The 19,228-nt window shown below is 39.1% G+C and overlaps 2 protein-coding genes across 2 annotated transcripts in view; both read left to right on the forward strand.

The window, feature by feature from the left end:
- The window catches only part of FNDC3A (fibronectin type III domain containing 3A), a 76,671-nt gene extending 71,294 nt beyond the window's left edge, over window positions 1–5,377 (forward strand). The window contains exons 22-26 of the mRNA XM_053456290.1: window positions 174–457; window positions 684–896; window positions 1,114–1,280; window positions 1,494–1,621; window positions 3,121–5,377. Of these exons, the coding sequence (XP_053312265.1) occupies window positions 174–457; window positions 684–896; window positions 1,114–1,280; window positions 1,494–1,621; window positions 3,121–3,435 (1,107 nt within the window). The 3' untranslated portion in view covers window positions 3,436–5,377. The remainder of the gene's footprint in view (window positions 1–173; window positions 458–683; window positions 897–1,113; window positions 1,281–1,493; window positions 1,622–3,120) is intronic.
- Window positions 5,378–12,314: 6,937 nt separating this feature from the next.
- MLNR (motilin receptor) lies at window positions 12,315–14,615 on the forward strand. The gene is made up of 2 exons (XM_053456054.1): window positions 12,315–13,095; window positions 14,299–14,615. Exons 1-2 carry the CDS (start codon window positions 12,315–12,317, stop codon window positions 14,613–14,615), a joined length of 1,098 nt encoding a protein of 365 aa, XP_053312029.1.
- The last annotated feature ends 4,613 nt before the right edge of the window (window positions 14,616–19,228 follow it).

Here is a 19,228-nt window from a genome sequence, read left to right on the forward strand (position 1 = left end):
CGGCATGTATGTAATTACCTTCCGTTCATCCAGAAATAGTACAGATTTTTTTTGGTACATCAGATAATTTAACCTGCACAATGAGTGGAGTGTCTGTTTTCTACATGAAGAAAATCATCCAAATATAAATATGTACATAAGTAATTTTCTTTGTGTTTTTATTCTGTTTCCAGGCTGTAAACATTGCCGGGTCAGGCCATTTCAGTGAGGTGGTTGCCTGTTTAACTCCTGCTTCGGTACCCGCTGTTGTGACGAGCCTTTGGGAAATGAAGGAAGAGGAGATAGACTTTGCACATTACTGTCCTTCCACCTGCCTTGCCATACAGTGGGAAAAGCCTTGTGATCACGGCTCTGAGATCATCGGGTATAGCATAGACTACGGAGACAAGCAGACCATCACCGTTGGAAAAGTATTGAGCTACATTCTAGACCATCTGCAGCCAGACACGACATACAGGTAATCTATACCGAACTCCAGCCAGATCCATACGTTTCTAATAGTAAACCTTATCTGATCTCCTCCTGACTTAGTGACACGGTGATAGTGATCTGCTGGTTCCGCTGTATTTATTATTCTTAGTTGTTTGATGTTATGTATTTATTTTGTAGGATTATCCACTAATTGTTTGACCTGCCGTTGTGTTTCTGGGATGTTTAACCTTTGTTACTCCTTTACTTTTCAGAATACGTGTCCAAGCCCTGAACAGTCTGGGATGTGGGCCTTTTAGCCACTCTGTGAAACTGAAAACGAAGCCCCTTCCCCCGGATCCCCCCAGACTGGAATGTGCCGTGTACAGTCACCAAAACCTTAAGCTAAAGTGGGGAGATGGAGCTTCCCGAGCATTACCCGCGGATTCCATTCAGTATCACCTTCACATGGAGGACAAGAATGGAAAGTAAGCGGCACTCTGTCATATGTCGTTAGATGACACCCTGTAAACGTACCTTCTCTCCCTATGTCTTCAATGTTTACAAAAGATATTTACCCAAAAACAAACATGTCAACTTTCAGAAATCTCTAGTGTAGTATATATTAACAACCACCGCAAATAAAGGCCTTAAACGTGTTAGAAACATCAATTACGATATATCATTTTTTTATTTTGCTTTTAGATTTGTATCCTTGTATAGAGGACCATGTCATACATACAAAGTACAGCGGCTCAATGAGTCGACATCCTACAGATTTCGTATTCAAGCCTGTAATGAAGCTGGTGAGGGACCCTTATCTTCAGAATATGTCTTCACAACGCCAAAATCTCTTCCTCCTGGCTTGAAAGGTACGTTTTCATATTGGAAATGGAAATGGAGCAAAAATGGGTTTCTCAAGTTAAATTGCCTCCTTAAAATATCGCCGCTTGATTCGTGTTAACTGTTTTGGGGGATTTTTTTTACATAATTAATTCAGGGTTGGGTCACATTTAGGCAGTAGCTGGTGTTATTTAATTACTATTACTGAGTGTTTAAAATCTTTGTGTTTGTTCTTTTGCAAGCACCAAGAATAGATCGAATTAATGAACATAGCTGTGAGGTGACTTGGGAGTCCTTACCGCCAATGAAGGGCGACCCCGTTATCTACGTTCTGCAGATGATGTCCGGGAAAGACTCCGATTTCAAACAGGTATTTGTACAACCTTTTTAAAATTCTGTTAAGTGTCCGCTATAACTAGTGCTGAGTGTATGCATAATTTTAGGCTGTAATGAGCTTCAGCTGTAGCAACCACCTTTACTCAGACAATTAGACATTTTCATGTATATCGGACACATAGAGGTGTAGATGCTGGGCTGTGTTTAGGAGATAGACCTGCTACATGTGAAGGTGCGTTTGGACAGTTAAAGATTGCTTGTTGGATTTGGGCTCTGGGATTGGAATCGCATAGTAATTGGATTGGAATCACATAGTAAGAAGTTTACAGCGGAAAAGGAATCAAGTCGGTTTATGAAAAAGAGGTATAACCATCCTTCTAAAATTGACATGAATAAACCCTAACATTTTTCATCATATCTCATGATTCTTTCTCCCTTGGGTTCTATCAGTAATAGAGCTTGGCACCGGTGAGACAATTCCTACCCCTTTATGTGCACGTTAAATCTCTGTTCATGCCCGCCAGGCTCATCTCCAAAATGTGATTTCCAATGTAGTCCATCTTGTCCCAGTCCGATACTGCTAATGGAAATTTTAAATTAATAAAATCAAAATTCATAGACCAAAATGAGATTAGCGTTACATCTGTAATGATGTTCAGTCAGGTTAACAAAGCTGTTGTGTGTTTCACACACAGATCAATGAGATGCAATAAAATGTCTCATAGAGTGAGGATTTCCAGACGCGCTGCCGCTGTTAATAGTTCTTAAATAATTCAGTACAGGGTCGCAGCCACAAACCCAGCTTGTTTTTAGGATGGTACATAAAGCACTGATTAGTGCCAACATCAAAGTCCAACATTGTTTGCAGAAGTCGTAGGATGATGGTGGCCGTTGAGAATGGAGTTGGATCAGCACTTAGTTAAAGTCCTGTTCCGCTTAGAATTGAAAACAATAGTTGGACTTTTTAGAGTGTTAATCAACCCTTATCTTTTCCTTTCAATGGTTAATCACACAAAAAAAACAACAAAAATTCTCAATGACGCAAAATCCGACACCAATAAAGAGCTATTTCTGGAATATATATATATAAACTGCGCAATGCAACACAGAAAAAAATAAGAAAATGTTTTTCTAATGAAATTAAGATTTCAAAATATTACACCGCTAACTGCATTACTTTAACAAGACAGACCAGACAATATTAAATTAACAAATTCTGTAGAACTAATCTAATTAGTATTACGCGGAACATAGATTCACTTTTGCACAAAGTTTTTAAGTTACACAAGCGCCAGAAGCCTTGAACCCGGTCTCTCCTGGCACTTTGGTGTTAGTACGGGCCAAGTTCCATACCATAGAAATGATGGTTAGACACACAATGTTTTCTCCCCGTGGTGATGGAAGTTTTGGGTGTGATTGTTGGCCAACCTTTAATTCAGCCGACAATCGATCAATGCTTCTCACGGTATAGCGTTGGCTTTTGACTCTTCAGTGGACGGATGCTAGTGATGTCTCTGCTTCCTTCTATTCCAGATATATAAGGGACCCGGTACGTCTCTCCGCTACTCTGCCCTCCAGTTGAACTGTGAATACCGTTTTCGCGTATGTGCCATTCGACAGTGCCAAGATGCTGCAGGACCTCAAGATCTGATCGGTCCTTACAGTGCCACCGTCCTCTTCATCTCACACAGAAGCGAGCAGCAGACCTGCACCAGCAAAGACACTGTGGAAACCACAAGGACAGCAAGGACGCTCAGTGACGAACAGTGCGCAGCCGTTATCCTTGTGCTGTTTGCCATCTTCTCCATTCTGATTGCCTTCATTATACAATACTTTGTTATCAAGTGAATGGAACCGTCCAGCTTTACCTTAGAACCCATACTTCTTTTTTATTTGTACTTTACATCCCTCCAAAATGTATAATTTAATTTCCAATAAACCTGCTTTTAAAAAGTGGTGGCATCTAGCACAGTATTGAGACTAAAGTAGCTTTGCCCTATTGCCAGCCGTCATCTTAATGCTTATACCGTCCCATGGTGATAAAGGCGTAGGCCTCAGTCGTTTCTAACGCCATCTTGTGCGATGTTTACATGCACCCAAGATTCTTACTTTTATTCCACGCTTTAAGTGTGAGGATGATATACAGAATAAATATATCTGAGGGTCACCATAAGTGCTGCAAACAAAAAAAAAAAAATGACCATAAATATGAATGCCATGAAGGTAACCTTGGCGCTGTACTTCTACCTCCTCTGTGTCTTAATGTAAACCCTTTTGCCGCGTGACAGCGGCAGGGTGCAAAAACTAATACGGAGAATGGTTTGGGAGGTTTAACTCAGGCAAAAACTGCAAACAACTGGAATTTCTAGAATACTTATAAATAATAGAAACTTAAGAAAAAAAAAAAAGCTCACAAAAAAAAGGTATTTTCAATAGAAAATAATTTGCTAAACATAGGCCCAAGTTGCCTAATGAGAATATTTCCGTGTGCTTACATACCGTGCGGTTGTAGGAAGGGAATATACGCGTTTAAGACATGGCACGTTTGCTACTATTAGCTTCTCGTGCTACGTCTTTCTAAACGGGGCTCCATCAGCTCCTTATTTTGCAAAGTTCTGCAGAAATTCAATGTTTCAGCACTTTCAGCAAATTATGATGGGTTGGCGCCAGTTGGCTGATGTTTCCCAGCGCCTGCCGCTCTCCCCATCAGCGCCGAGCATTATGCATTGCCTTTTATTTCAGTTTTTGTTTTTTCCTCTCTCACCAAAACCTAAAGGTAAAACTGTAATTTGCACCAGAAACCTTTTAAGCTGCTTAATTCCTTGAATTAAAGAAAAGAAAATTCTAATGTTTAATGTTATGTCAGTCAGGATTCTGTACCAAATGTTGATTGCATGTAGTTAACGTAAGAAGCACTTTGCATTATTTCTGTTCTGTGAGCTTGCGTTGGTGAGTTCTTGAATGACCCAGTTGAAGTATGACATTGAGCATCCCCGTCGGTGTCAATGAGCTGCCGGCTTATATAAAGCATATACTGTATTTAAAACGAAAATCCTATCACATTTACACTGTCTGTTCCACACACGATCCTCGTTTGCTTTACTTTTTTTAATTTATTATATCAAAGGATTAGTCGATCACTAATTTTTTTTTAGTTGTGTTGGGAGTAGCATTTTTATAAAATATAAGCACTATAGTTGTTTTAAACGACAGTTGTTTTGTGCTTGTAAAGATCTTTAGAAAAACCGTTCCTTCAATTCAAATGGGCATGTATTGTAACAGTTTCTGTGTCAAATTGTGTTGTAGAATTTGTGTTTTTTGTTTTGTTTTTTAATTTTTCTTGTTAAATGAAACTATAAATGTAGGTCTTCTGGTGGTAACGATACTCGGTCTATTGCCTGTGATGTGTGTTTGATTTTCATTTATTCTTTGTCACTTTTTATGTATTGGACAATATGTTCTCACGGGACACCCTAATAATGAATATATACATATATTTTTCTTTTTCTAGAGCCTTCTGTATGTGCCATGTTTGGCCAGTATAAATGAGGTTGTGTGTATTAGCCCAAAAATTTCCATATGTTGAATGTCATATATGTGTCACGACGGCAAACCTGTAGTGACCTATGTTTTTCATAGCAAAAATTCAAATTCCTATTTTTGATAGTAAATGTCATTTAATAGCATATTTGCCATTAAGTCTCGATGCGGATTTCTGCGTCGAAAAGAAAATTTTTAATGTAACCTTAATTTTACCTCATACACTGTACATTCCAAAAAAAAATATATATATAATAAAAAAAAATATAGTGATTCTAAACTTTTTAAAATCTTCTAGGCACACTACCAAACATATCACTATAAATTGTACAATGTTGAAATTCAAAGGAAAATGTGTATAATCTCATAGAAATATACATAAACTATGTAGCAAAAAATCTTGGAAAATCCGTGGAAAATAAAAGTTGTATCATTCTTTCTCGGTGTCTGAAAATTGTTTTCTTGAAATAAAAAAAGAAATAGCCTTTTCAAAAATAATAAACTAAAGATTTCGCCCACGTGGAATATTCAATATTAGGTTAATGCAGAGGTTAGGCTTAAAGGGACAGTTTAATGTATACGATAGCATTGTTCCTCCTCCTTACGAATGCAAGCTGCAGCTTCTCCTAAAGGTGACATTAATCTAAAAGCTGGAATTAAATTACTTGCATATATATTATTTGTTGGTGAAATGGTAACGTAGCCTGTAAACATATACATGCAGCATTGACAGAGCATTCTCAGGGCCAGCATTGTTCTTTGTATCGATAACATGTAGTCCACAAGCAAGAAGATTCTTTTCTTGGGTCACTAAAGCGAATTTATGTCTTTATTGTTGAAAATGGTGAGTGCCAGGAGTACCAAAATGACTTCACTCTAGAGGGGTTCGCCGGGAACTTTTTATGTCCCTTTAAATGGAAATTAAAAGGAAATATTACAGGGTATTATATTTGCAAATTAACCCCTTCAGGACCGGGATTTTTAAGCTAGGGTGTCGCTAAAGGACCGGAGCCGTTTTTGTGTTTTTGCCATGTCTTTCTTCAACTGTAATTTTTCTCTTATCAAGTGGTGCACCCACACAAATCATATATTGTTTTTTTCAGCACAAGTAGGGCTTTCATTTGAAACCATATTAAGCTGGGTAGTACATTGTTTTATTTGAAATAAACTGGAAAAAGTGGGGAAAAAATGAAAAAAATGCATTTTTTTACAGTTTTGTATACATACAAATTGTACACACATTGAACCAATGGGAAAAAATTATCCCAAATATATTCATTAAGTTGTCCTGATTTGGAAACCACCCAACATGGCCAGGATTTTTATCTATTTTGACCAGTATAGGGGAAAATATTGCAAGGCATGCATTACGTTTTTGAAATGTAATTTTTTTCAAATTTGGCATGGTAGTCTAATAACTGCAATAGTTGTCACAGATACTGATTATCCCCCCAAAATTATATGTTTATGAACAGTAGATAAATCAAGGTGTACAACTAGGGTCATTTTGACACTTTTCAAACAGGGATTTTATCGCCAATTGCTGCCAAATTTTGAGGTATTTTTATATTTTTTTTTTTTTTTTGCATATGTTGCAATGTTGCTTTAGATTTTATATTATATTTTGTATAGAATATGTGCAACTGCAGAAAAAAACACCAAATTGTGTTCACCAACATCCCCCGGTTCCAACAAGGCCTCACATGCATGGTTCATGCAATTTTTGAGGAAGCTATGAGGGCAAAACTGGAACATGCGCATTTTACTTTTCACATTTGGAATTTTCAGAAATTGGTTTCCTGGGCCCATATCCCATTTGGGACATTTTGGAAGCCCCCCCACTGTAAATTACCCCATAAAAGTATATATTTATGAACAGTAGACAAGTCAAGGTGTTCAACTAGGGTAGTTTTGACAGTTTTCAGTTAGCCATTTCTTCACTGATGTCTGCCAAACTTCACAGGGAAATTATTTTATTGCGTTTTTAACGCATACATTTCAATGTTGCACTGAATTTCTTGCACACCATAAGTGCAACAGTGGAAGAAAACACCACATTTTGTTCACCAACATCCCATGAGTCCAACAAGGCCTCACATGCATGGTTCATGCCTTTTTTGAGGAAGCTATGAGGGCAAAACTGGAACATGTGCATTTACATTTTTTTAAATATTTTTTATCAGATTACTTGTAAGTGACAGGTTTAGGCCGCTGACATCAATCAGGGAGACCGATCAATAATCAGCGAATTAAAATGTCACCGACAAGTGATCAGGTAATAATTATGATTTTTTCATTTATTAATAATTTGTTTTTTCATAATTACCCTAGATGACCCCTCTCTCTTTGTAGAGCAGGGTCATCCGTGGGCTGCCATAATGATCCGATCACTCCTATTGGCCAGGAGCGATCTGATCAGCCCAGCATTTGACCTGGAAGCACCCTGGACTTTCAGGTCAGTGCTGTTATTTTTTTTATTATTATTATTATTTTATTAATTTTTTTAAATTAATTTATTTTTAAAAAAAATTTTATTATTATTTTTTACATTTTTTTTTTAACTCTTTCAATGCTGATGCTCCATTGAAGCACAGCATTGACTGGTATTTAGTCCCCACAAGCTTGTGGGGACTAATATTAACCCTTGCAATGCTGCGATGGGGGTCATACACAATCGCAGCATTGAAGGGGTTAATTGAGGAAGAGGAGGGTAGGGGTTAACTGAGGAAGGGTGAGGGTGGGGGGGCTGGTCTCCACACTCATGTGGAGACCAAAGAACCCTGTCTCCCTGTCCCTGAAGCTGCCTCTGGCAGCTGGGACACAATCTCCAACAGACTGGAGATTGTAGGGGAGGAGTCTCTCTGATCAGTCCTACAGGACTGATCAGAGGACTTCTGGGGGCTCGTTTTTGCTGTTGCTGGTCTGCCTGGGTTTCCAGGCAGACCACCAGCAGCAGAGCCCCCTACAAAACGGGAATTAACCCCTTCAATGCCGCGATCGCGGCATTCAATGCCGCGATTGCGGCATTGAAGGGGTTAACGCTGCACTGACGCTCTCATGGAGCGATCAGGCAGCAGGGGGGTGTTGGGTCAGGTCCCCACACTTGTGTGGGGACCCATTCAACACCCCCACCCCTTCCCTGAAGCTGCCTGTGGCAGCTGAAACCGCGATTGCAGATCTTTCTGCAATCGCTGTTTCTGCCTACAAAATCACTCCGTGGGAGTGATCGTAGGCATGGGGGCGGGCTTAGAGAGGCTGTGCTGTCTGCCCAGGAGTCCTGGGCAGACAGTAGCAGCAGCGCCTCCACGATCACCGCGATCGTGGTGATGTGGGGGCGTTTTTTGGAGGAGACGTACCTGGTACGTCCCGGTCTACCGGTGACCAGTAACCAGGAAGTACCAGGTACGTCCCGGTGCTGAAGGGGTTAAAGACACTTCCACCTACACTCCCGGGTTTAGTATTCATTATTATTATCAGCTTATTTATACAGCACCAGCAATTTACGCAGCTCTTACAGTTATATATATAGAAACCCATATATTCTACAGTAATATCAAAGTGAAGTGTTAGGCACATTCTCCATAGTTTTGTCGACTGTCCAAATCCTTTTTAAAAATAATTATGTAACGAGAAACTCATTTGTTGCAAGGAAAATTTGTCAGGCAGCACAAAAGCAGCTAGTGATAGTAATAGAAGGAAACTGAAAACACTTCTTTTTATGTGAGTAAGACTCAAGGAAATAATCAAATCACATACTTAATGTCGGGTCTGGTTGGACCCCAGCTCATCCCCTGTACACAACTCAAGAATGGGATTTTTTTTGAAAATAATAAAAGTAACGGGTATTGCTTTTGATTGTTGTGATACTCCATCTGGGATGATGGCATGAACGAAGTATCAAGGTGGTAACGGTGATTGTTTCACACACAGATCAATGAGATGCAATAAAATGTCTCATAGAGTGAGGATTTCCAGACCACTGCTTATTTTATCCAACATGATGTGTTGTGCCCTGGGTCAAAGGGACCATCCTCATCAAAGAATACGTACAGTATTAAAGAGAGTATATTAATGAAACCTGCAAATGTATAAATAAATCTCCTTCGGGAGAAGCTGACGCACCAGATCTGCAGCACAATACCTCTGCCCTTGTTGGATGTTTCATGCAAAACCATATGGCCTGCAAGTCAAATAGCAGGGAGATGGTGAAAGGGAAATGCATATGCAAAGGTGACCTCATGGAAATGTCTTCTGTCATATGCATTCAATTACTGCCCCTTCAAGATATCCACAAACTAAATTATACTTTATACTTCTGGGGAATGAAACTGATCAAACATCACCATGGATGTAGCCTTCAAAATCACCTAGAACAATGATGTCTACTGCAGAAGACAGGACATGTCAACAGGTATGTGGCATTTAAGAAGGTTCCATGGCGTGTTTCCTGGAAACATTATGAATCACACCCAATTTTACATGATTAAAAACTACATGTGGCTACATTGGACATTCAAGTACAATATTTCAAGAACTATATTTCCAATGCAGCGTTTGGGTACAAAGCACGTGTAAATAGGTTTTTATTGTGTATTTTTATTTATTTTTTTCAAGTAAAATGAATATATGTGATATTTTTTTATTTAAAATGAGCTTTTGTTTTCGCCTCCTCTTTTATGTTTGTTACAATAGGAATAGACAATTGGCCTGAGAGGATCGCTAGCTGAATGAATATATAAAGCACTGCTAAGGGAAATGAAAGTAGTTCTCAACCAAGTTAAACCACCATTCCCCAGGAGATTATCTGGATTTTGGGTATTAATCAATTCCAGGTTTTAAAATGAGGGATGTTTGTTCTTTTCACATACAAATTTATAACATCTGGTTACTTTGCAGTCCCTAGACAAACATATATTTTATTTTGCTTAAGTTCTGGGCATTTCTCAGAAAACAACCACCCCGGTGGAGTTTATTTATAATAAAATGTCCCCTGGGCCATTGCTCGGTTGTAGAATATATTGGTGATATAAGGAGTGTGAATAGGATTATTCCCGGCAGAAACACAGGCCTTTCACGAATTACATCTGATGACATGTTGTGCTGCCTGGAGTAATGTGAGTTGTTCTTGTGTCTGTGCTACACACTAATGTGAGTTGTGTGAATGCATGTCTATGAGCGCTGGGAGTTATGTTACTGTCCGAATGCATGTCTCTGTTGTGAGTTGTGTGAGTGCATGTCTGTGAGTCCTGTGAGTGATATTATTTTTAACTATAAGATCATACTGATGATATCAACACCATGTAGGTCCAGACCAGCATACACAGAGTGCTGTTCTAAAGGGGAACTCCTGGTTACGTCTCATGTATATTATTTACACTGACGCCCTTACATGGCATACCTGGGAACTTCTGGGCTTCGGCTACCCGGAGCCGGAGTGGTCCCGCTGACGTTGGTGGGCGTTCTCCCTGAAGTCGACAGCGTTCCCGCTGACGTCGGGGGCATTCCCGCTGACAGCAGAGGGAAATACCCCCATTTAAAGGAAAAATGGGCGGGGAGCAGGGCGTGTCAATACCCAGAGAACCGGAGGAGCAGCGCTCACCTGGCAATCTCTGGGTGAAACTATCTGCATTCACATGCCATGGCTCGATAAACGTTGCCCTTGTTGCTGAATTAAATACACTTAACTACTAGAGTGCTAAGCGACTTTATTTGTGATATTTTGGGGTGCTGGTGGAGCCCAGTTCGAGCACCAGAAATATTGGAGTGCTGTTCCACTATCTCGACATTGGTACAGTGAATTATACAATTGCAATTATTTATGATGTACATTACAGGGGATTATGCACCAATATGCAGCGGCGGAACTACCGGGGTCGCGACTGCAACCGGACCCTGGAGTTCTGCCAGTCAGGGGGGCCCAAGAGGTGACGAGCGGTTGCTGAAATGACCGCTCGGCACCTCTTGGGCCCCCCTGACTGACAGAACTCCAGGACTCCTCTGCTCCCTGCCGCTGCCATCTGCCTCAGCGCTGCCCAGGCTGCAGTGGTGGGAGCGTGAGGCGTCTGTCTCGGGTGCCGGCGCTTCACGCTGAGTAAATGTCACATTACTGGCATGTTGGAGTATGTGGACTTTACGAGGTATGCTTGCTACAGGTGTCACAATTGTTATTTTAGTGATACCACACCATGGGGATCTAATGATCCCATTCCCAACTGTGCTACTCGTTATAGTAGCTTATCTTGAATTTGATATTACTGCTCAAGTTGGTGTGAATGGCTATAAAGTTAGATTCCGGCACTAGTGACTCACTAACCACATATTAACACCTGTCTGATGTCACCCGACTTACCTGCACAGACAGCAGTCCCACTAATTCAGCTCCTTGGTAAGCAATAGCTGTGAAAAATTAGATAGGACTCGCCAGACTTGGGGTACTTTGACATAGTAGCGGGGTAAGCTATAAATGGCCATTTCGTGTGACTGGATATTTATGCCTTAGATTTTTTAAATAGTATTCGCTGGGTATGTTCTGAATTCTCTTTATGATTTGTGTATTCCAGCAGCAACCCAGGAATCTGAATGTGTATGCCTTTAATTTTTTTTTAGGCTGTGCACTCCCCTTTTTGTATATTTTTTGTACTGGTTAATAGGTCTGGGTTACTATGGTTTTTACCAGGTTTGTCTCCTGTCTGGATGTGTAAGTGTGTTACAAACTGAGAACTCAAGGCATTGGCATTTTATTCCAGCAGGTACAGCTGGCAGAGCTAAAGCTCACCCACAGAGCAGACCCTTATGAAGCCCTGCAGCAGTGTGCTTGGTCCTCCTTGATGCTGGCTGCAGTCTGGTTTCTCTTGTTCATAGATGTCCTCTGATTTCATAACTACTGGTGAAACAGTTTTAAACAAATCTTGGACTGTGCTTGCCATCCCGATGCTCTGCTCTGTCAATGCCTTGAGTTCTCAGTTTGCTGACACCAAGAGGTGGGATAAGATCATTATCAATGGAGCTGTTTAGTGCAGCCAATCGCAGATCCTCCCAGCTCTGCTCATTGAGAACATGATGAAGATACAGTGGAGCTTCCAGCCTGTGACACTTCTCAGTTCTGATATTCCAAATCTGCTTTGTGTCTGATCCTGCCAGCACAGTCTCTTCAGCGTGTCCTGCTGGTGGAAATCTATTAGATCCAGATGATGAAGAATGAATCCAACAAAAGTGGAACCCAGTACTATGACTATGACTATGACCTCCCTGAATGCACAGAAGACTTGTGTTCTTACTTTTCTGTTCATACTCTGATTCCTGTGACCACCGTTTCTCTTCTTGTCATGGTGGTTGGTCTCATAGGAAACGCCATCACCATCCTTATCATCAAAACATACAAAGATATGAAGACAACCACAAACTTCTACTTGTCCAGCATGGCAGTGTCTGACATGATCATCCTTCTTTGTTTGCCATTTGACTTGTATCGTCTTTGGAAGTCAAGACCATGGATTTTTGGAGATTTCCTCTGCAAATTTCAAAATTTCATCAGTGAAGGATGCACCTATTCAACAATCCTACACATCACAGCACTGAGCATGGAGAGGTATTTAGCCATCTGTTTCCCCCTGAAAGCCAAGGTTTTTATCACCAAGAGAAGGGTTAAGGTGGTCATCGCCTCCCTGTGGGTTTTTGCCCTGTTATCAGCCGGTCCTTTCTATTTTTTGGTGGGCAGCGAGCAGCTCTACAACATGAGCAGCGATTCCGGGAGCAGCTGGGAGTGCAGGTACACGTCCTATGCCTCCAGCTCGGGGCTTCTCAACGTTATGATGTGGGTGACCACCGTGTACTTCTTCGTTCCTATGTTCTGCTTAACTATACTATATGGCTTCATTGGGAAAACCTTGTGGAAAGGCAAAGATGCGTTAAGGGGACCAAATGCGGCTCGCCGAGAGAAATGCCACAAACAAACCGTTCGCATTCTAGGTAAGCGTGTGTTTGTGTGTGGTGTATGTGGTGTGTGTGTTTGTGTGTGGTGTGTGTGTCTGTGTGTGTTTGTGTGTGTCTGTGTGTGTTTGTGTGTGGCAATCCTTGATTAACAGTAACTATGTAAATAAAACTCACACACAGTGTATATTATTTGCTAATTACTGTTCCTATATAAAGAAATACCTAGTAATAATAATCTTCATTGATGTACCAATAAATGAAAATAGTTCTTCTATAGATGAGTAGGTAGAAGAAGCATAAAACACCAACAGTGTCTTTAAAGTAATATAAATTTAACATAGGATGTGAAAATGTAGACGCAGTAAATTAAGAGCATAGAATAAAAATCTAATTATCCAGAGAGATGGAAGATTATTGTGTATTTGCATTCTTGTAGTCAAAATTGGAAAATTGAATCTTGTTTAACATCAGGAAGTTGGTATCTCCTGCCTGTGATTTGTAGTTCTTAACTCTTTCCTCCTAGAATTGGAAAGAGGCAACTGATTTGCTTTATAGTTCGTTTCTTTTTTCCTCAGAGAATTGGCATATGTTATTTGGGACGATTTGAGGGGCATTAATGAAGCCCATTGTCATTCTCTAAAGCACTTGCAGAACTTCAACTGTCATAAGAGGCACAGGACTGTTTCTCTCCTCCCAAGGTTTCCCTAGACAGCCAACATCTGAGGTCCCTTTGCCCAGTTTCACATATTTATGTTCCTATTTTAAAATGTTGTTTACCCATAGTGCCCCAATTTCCCCTTTATTCCCTTGGCAAAAGTAAAGGCAGGGAAAGGAGCCTACTGGATGAACCACATTCAAAAATACGAATATTTTCTCACCAAATATATATATATATATATATAAAATAATATTTTCCTATTGTCAAAATCAACACAATGGGACATCACTATTAGGCATAAAGTTATTTTCAGAGTTCTGTGTACAGTTGGTAAATTTCATATATGTTTATTTTACAGTAGGTTTCAGTTTCCATGCATTTAAAACCTTTTGACTTATATTCTTAAATGTGAGGTGTAGTCCTGTCCACTCCCAGTGTTGCTCAATATGACTGTTAACAACTATGAATGAGTTGGACCAAACCTAGATGTGCGGTCATATATTTGCATAGAGATTTCTATAGATAGATCTTCTTAATAAATGCACTTTGTGACCTTTGTGCTTTCTTGTTCTTCTTTGAAGTGGTGGTCGTCTTGTCTTTTATAATTTGCTGGCTGCCATTCCACATTGGAAGAATTATCTTTGTGCACACAAGAGGGTTCCAGATGTTGAAGGTATCTCAATATTTCAACACTGTTGCAATGCAGCTTTTCTACCTGAGTGCATCTATCAACCCAATCTTGTATAATGTCATCTCTAAGAAATTCCGGGCTGCAGCTTACAAACTCCTACGACCCAGCTCATCAAAAGAAAAGTCCTATAACGTTATCAAGGAAGACACTGGAGTCAACACCGAGATCACCATTTGTATCAAAAATGAATACATCACCCACATCTGAATACATGAGAGCAGTGAATCCTACCTGGAAAAATGGTTCAAATCATCTATAATTTCTATTTCAGTGAAGGAAACATAAAGCCCCAGACAATAAAGAAGAGGAAAACATTTGCTTTCAAATGTGGTAAATTATTAGATTCTAGTTTTTCTGTGCTAAAAATTGTTAGTTATAGGTGTAAAAGGCCTGCTACTCTTCACTTGTTGAAGTCTTTCAACTCCCAAAAGCTCCAGCCAGCTGACAGCATAAGGGACACCTATTAGTCACTACTGCACTGGGTATGCATACCTTGATATATATATATATATATATATATATATATATATATATATATATATATACATACATACATACATACACATACATACACACACATACACACTACTGTTCAAAAGTTTGGGGTCACTTAGAAATGTTCTTGGTTTTCAAAGAAAATCAAATTTTGCCCCTAAAATAACATGAAATGGATCAGAGATACTATCTAGACGATGTTAACATTGTAAATGACTGTTGTAGCTGGAAATGGCTAACTTTTAAAGGAATATCTTTGTAGGTGTACAGAGGCCCTTTATCAGCAACCGTCACTCCTGTGCTCCAATGGCACGTTGTGCTCGCCAATCTAAGTTTAAGTCTAAAAGGCTAATTGATCATTAGAAAACGTGTTTGCAATTATGGCTCATAGTTAGAAATGTTCTTGTTTTCCATGAAAACAGCTAAGTGACCGCAAACCTTTGAACAGTAGTATATATATATATATATATATATATATATATACACACACACACACACTTAACTTCTAATTGTGATTTTGCTAATAACTAAAATAACTAATGTAGGTCATTTGTAAACTTAGGGCATTTGAGCGAATTATAGAACAAACACCAGATAAACCTATTCTGATCCTAATGTAAAAAAGAACCTAAGGATGCAGTGGGGCACAGGAGATACACTGAATGGAAAAAAGCATTTTATGAACTTAAACCAGTTAAACAATTAAATTGCAAAATAATTAATATATCTACTGATTTAATGTAAGGGCATTTATATTTTGCAAAAACAATGTTTTTGATTTGTTTTTAACATAGGATATTGTGTGAAAGGGCTGGCATAATATAGCAAAAGTAAAAAGATTTGTGTTTTCTAAACCTGCTATTACTGTGACTGACTTTGGTCATTCTAAACTACCAAACACTGGCAAAAATATATTTTAGTATACAGTTACATATATAGTTACAGTATTTTTTTTTTTATCAATAATGCTTATTTCTTTAATTTCTTTTTTTTTATTTCTGTTTGTTATTTGTTATCATAGACCTAGCTGTTTTTTAACTTTGATTTTTTTAACTTGGGCTATACCAAGTTAGAGATGTTCTTTAGAAGGATGCTTAGACATATCAAGTAAATACATTCCAAACATTAAATGTGGTAAAATGATGTATGTGTGAAACAAGTATTAAAAAGCATTTACAAACGAAACTATAAAAAAGGTACAACCTTAGCTCATGGGTGCACCAGACGTGGTGCCAAAACCCAATCGTGATAAGTAGCTCCTATTTCAGAGACAGTTTAAATGGAGAAAGGAATAACATTGTAATTCCAGTTACCATCTTCAAGTTATAATATGAGATCAAATAACTAAAATCTGGTCTAAAGAGAGAATATCGGCTGGAAAAGAGAGTATGTACTGGGCAACTGGATACAGATATGTGAAAAAGAAAGTACACCCTATTTGAATTCTATGGTTTTACATATCAGGACATAAGAATCATCTGTTTTACAATGTGCCATAATTTATGTAACAAAAATAAAGCCAAAATGGAGAAGCCATGTCTGAAAACTAAGTACACACTTACTGCTTCCATAGAAATAAAGATGCTAAGTAGCAGACAGATGATGCTAATCAAATGCCACTGATTAATTGATCATTAGCAAGTGTGACCACCTCTATAAAAGCCAAAGTTTTAGCAGTTTTCTGGTCTGGAGCATCCAGGTGCGTTAATGATCTTAGAGAAGCAATTGTTGCTGCCCCTCAATCTGAAAAGTCCACCATTCTACAGTGAACACAATTACACAAAAGTTGAAAACATTCAAGACAGTTGCCAATATTCCTAGGAGTGGACGTCCAAGCACATTCACCTCAACGTTAGACCGTGCAACGCTCAGAGAAATTGCCAAAAAAAACCCAAGTGTTACATCTCAGACTCTACAGGCCTCAGCATGTTAATTGTTAAAGCTCAATTTGAAACAAACTGAACAAGTATGGTTTGTTTAGAAGGGTTGCCAGGAGAAAGCAACATCTCTCTAAAAAGAACATACCAGCCCGGCAAAGGTTTGCAAAGTTGCATCTGAACAAACCACAAGACTTCTGGAATAATGTTGTTTGGACAGACAAGATAAAAGTGGAGATGGCCATAATGCATAGCGCCATGTTTGGCAAAAACCATCAGCCTAAACACCTCATACCAACTGTCATGCACGGTGGTGGAGGGGTGATGATTTGGACTTGTTTTGCAGCCACATGACCTGGGAACCTTGCAATCATCAAGTCGACCACGAACTCCTCTGTATACCAAAGCATTCTAGAGTCAAATGTGAGGCCATCTTTCCAACAGCTAAAGCTTGGCTGAAATTGGGTCATGCAATAGGATAATGATCTCAAGTCAAAAGAAAAGAATCAATGGCCCAGTCAAAATCTACACCTCAACCCAACTGAAATGCTGTAGCGTGACCTTAAGAGAGATCTGCATTAACAAATACCCACAAACCTCAATAAACCAAAGCAACGTTGTAAAGAAGAAATTGATAAAGTCATACAGAAAACGATTACTTTAAGTTAATGCTGTTAAAATTGGTTCTACACAGTGTAATATCTCACGAGTTGCTCATTTGAGGTTGCATTTTTGTTATTTTGTCATGATATCTCCATAGAATTTAAAGAGGGTGTACTTTTTTTTCACACGACTGTAGATGTCTAGCAGAGTGTCCTTTGGTAAGCAATCCATGGTGAGAATACCCCATGGTTACATTCCTGCCTAGTCAAGGGGTTACATAAATACCGGGTCACTGCATGGAATTTGGTAGGAAACAGAATTGCCAATTGTAGAGAAAAAAAGTTGATACAGTACGATGTTATGATGTTCCTTAACACATATAAAATCTGGATTATTTCAATTGAAAATGTAGTGTTCTTCATAAATGATAATATTGATGATGATAATAAAGTCAATGATTCTTGTCTCTAACTACATTTCTACAATACAAAGGAAGAGTCTATCATCTGGACTTCTGACACACTTGGCTATAACTGTATGGATTTCAAATTTGCTCTCTGTATGTTTGTCAGAGGGATATAGGTAATATTTCTGAGACACACACGTGCTCAGACATGTCTTTTTTGCCAAAATAATACACTCTCTCTCAATATTTGGAATTTGCTTAATATGATGCGAAGATGGTCTGTCATCGTCTACTGTGTAAAAAGTAAGTAATCACAGACCGCGGAATGAGCAAAGGACAAATATATCTAGAACTAGAAGAGGCTTCCTTCTGGGACGACAGCCATGCAGACCAATTTGATGCAGTGTGCGGCGTACGGTCTGAGCCCTGACAGTCTGACCCCCCACCCCTTCAACCTCTGCAGCAATGCTGGCAGCACTCATACGTCTATTTCCCAAAGACAACCTCTGGATATGACGCTGAGCACGTGCACTCAAGTTCTTTGGTCGACCATGGCGAGGCCCGTTCTGAGTGGAACCTGTCCTGTGAAACCGCTGTATGGTTTTGCCCACCGTGCTGCAGCTCAGTTTCAGGGTCTTGGCAATCTTCTTATAGCCTAGCCCTAGGCCATCTTTATGTAGAGCAACAATTTTCATATCCTTAGAAAGTCCTTTGCCATGAGGTGCCATGTTGAACTTCCAGTGACCAGTATGAAAGAGTGTGAGAGCAATAACACCAAATTTAACACACCTGCTCACCATTCACACCTGAGACCTTGTAACACTAACAAGTCACATGACACCGGGGAGGGAAAATGGCCAATTGAGCCATTTCCACTTAGGGGTGTACTTCCTTTGTTGCCAAGGTTTAGACATTAATGGCTGTGTGTTGAGTTATTTTGAGGGGACAGCAAATTTACACTGTTATACAGGCTGTACACTCACTACTTTACATTGTAGCAGAGTGTCATTTCTTCAGTGTTGCCACATGAAAAGATATAATAAAATATTTACAAAAGTGTGAGGGGTGTACTCACTTTTGTGATATATTGTGTATATATATATATATATATATATATATATATATATATATGTATATATATATATATATATATATATATATCTACACACATAAATATATACACACGCACACTACCGTTCAAAATAAATACTTAATTGTGATTGTCTTTGCTACTATAAATGCGACCCTCAGTTTTAACAATCTGGCATCTGGTGAAATGGAAACACAGAAAACATCTATTATAAAATGCCTTGACAAAACACAAACTGAGCCCTGTAACAGCAGCAACGTAATAACAATTAACAATTAGTGTAGAAAAAAATGTTTATTCTACCAGGTGTACATATACTAATGCAAATATTTGCAAAAGACTTTGTAGA

This window comes from Spea bombifrons, chromosome 2 (genome assembly GCF_027358695.1).
Source record: "Spea bombifrons isolate aSpeBom1 chromosome 2, aSpeBom1.2.pri, whole genome shotgun sequence".
NCBI lineage: Eukaryota > Metazoa > Chordata > Amphibia > Anura > Pelobatidae > Spea > Spea bombifrons.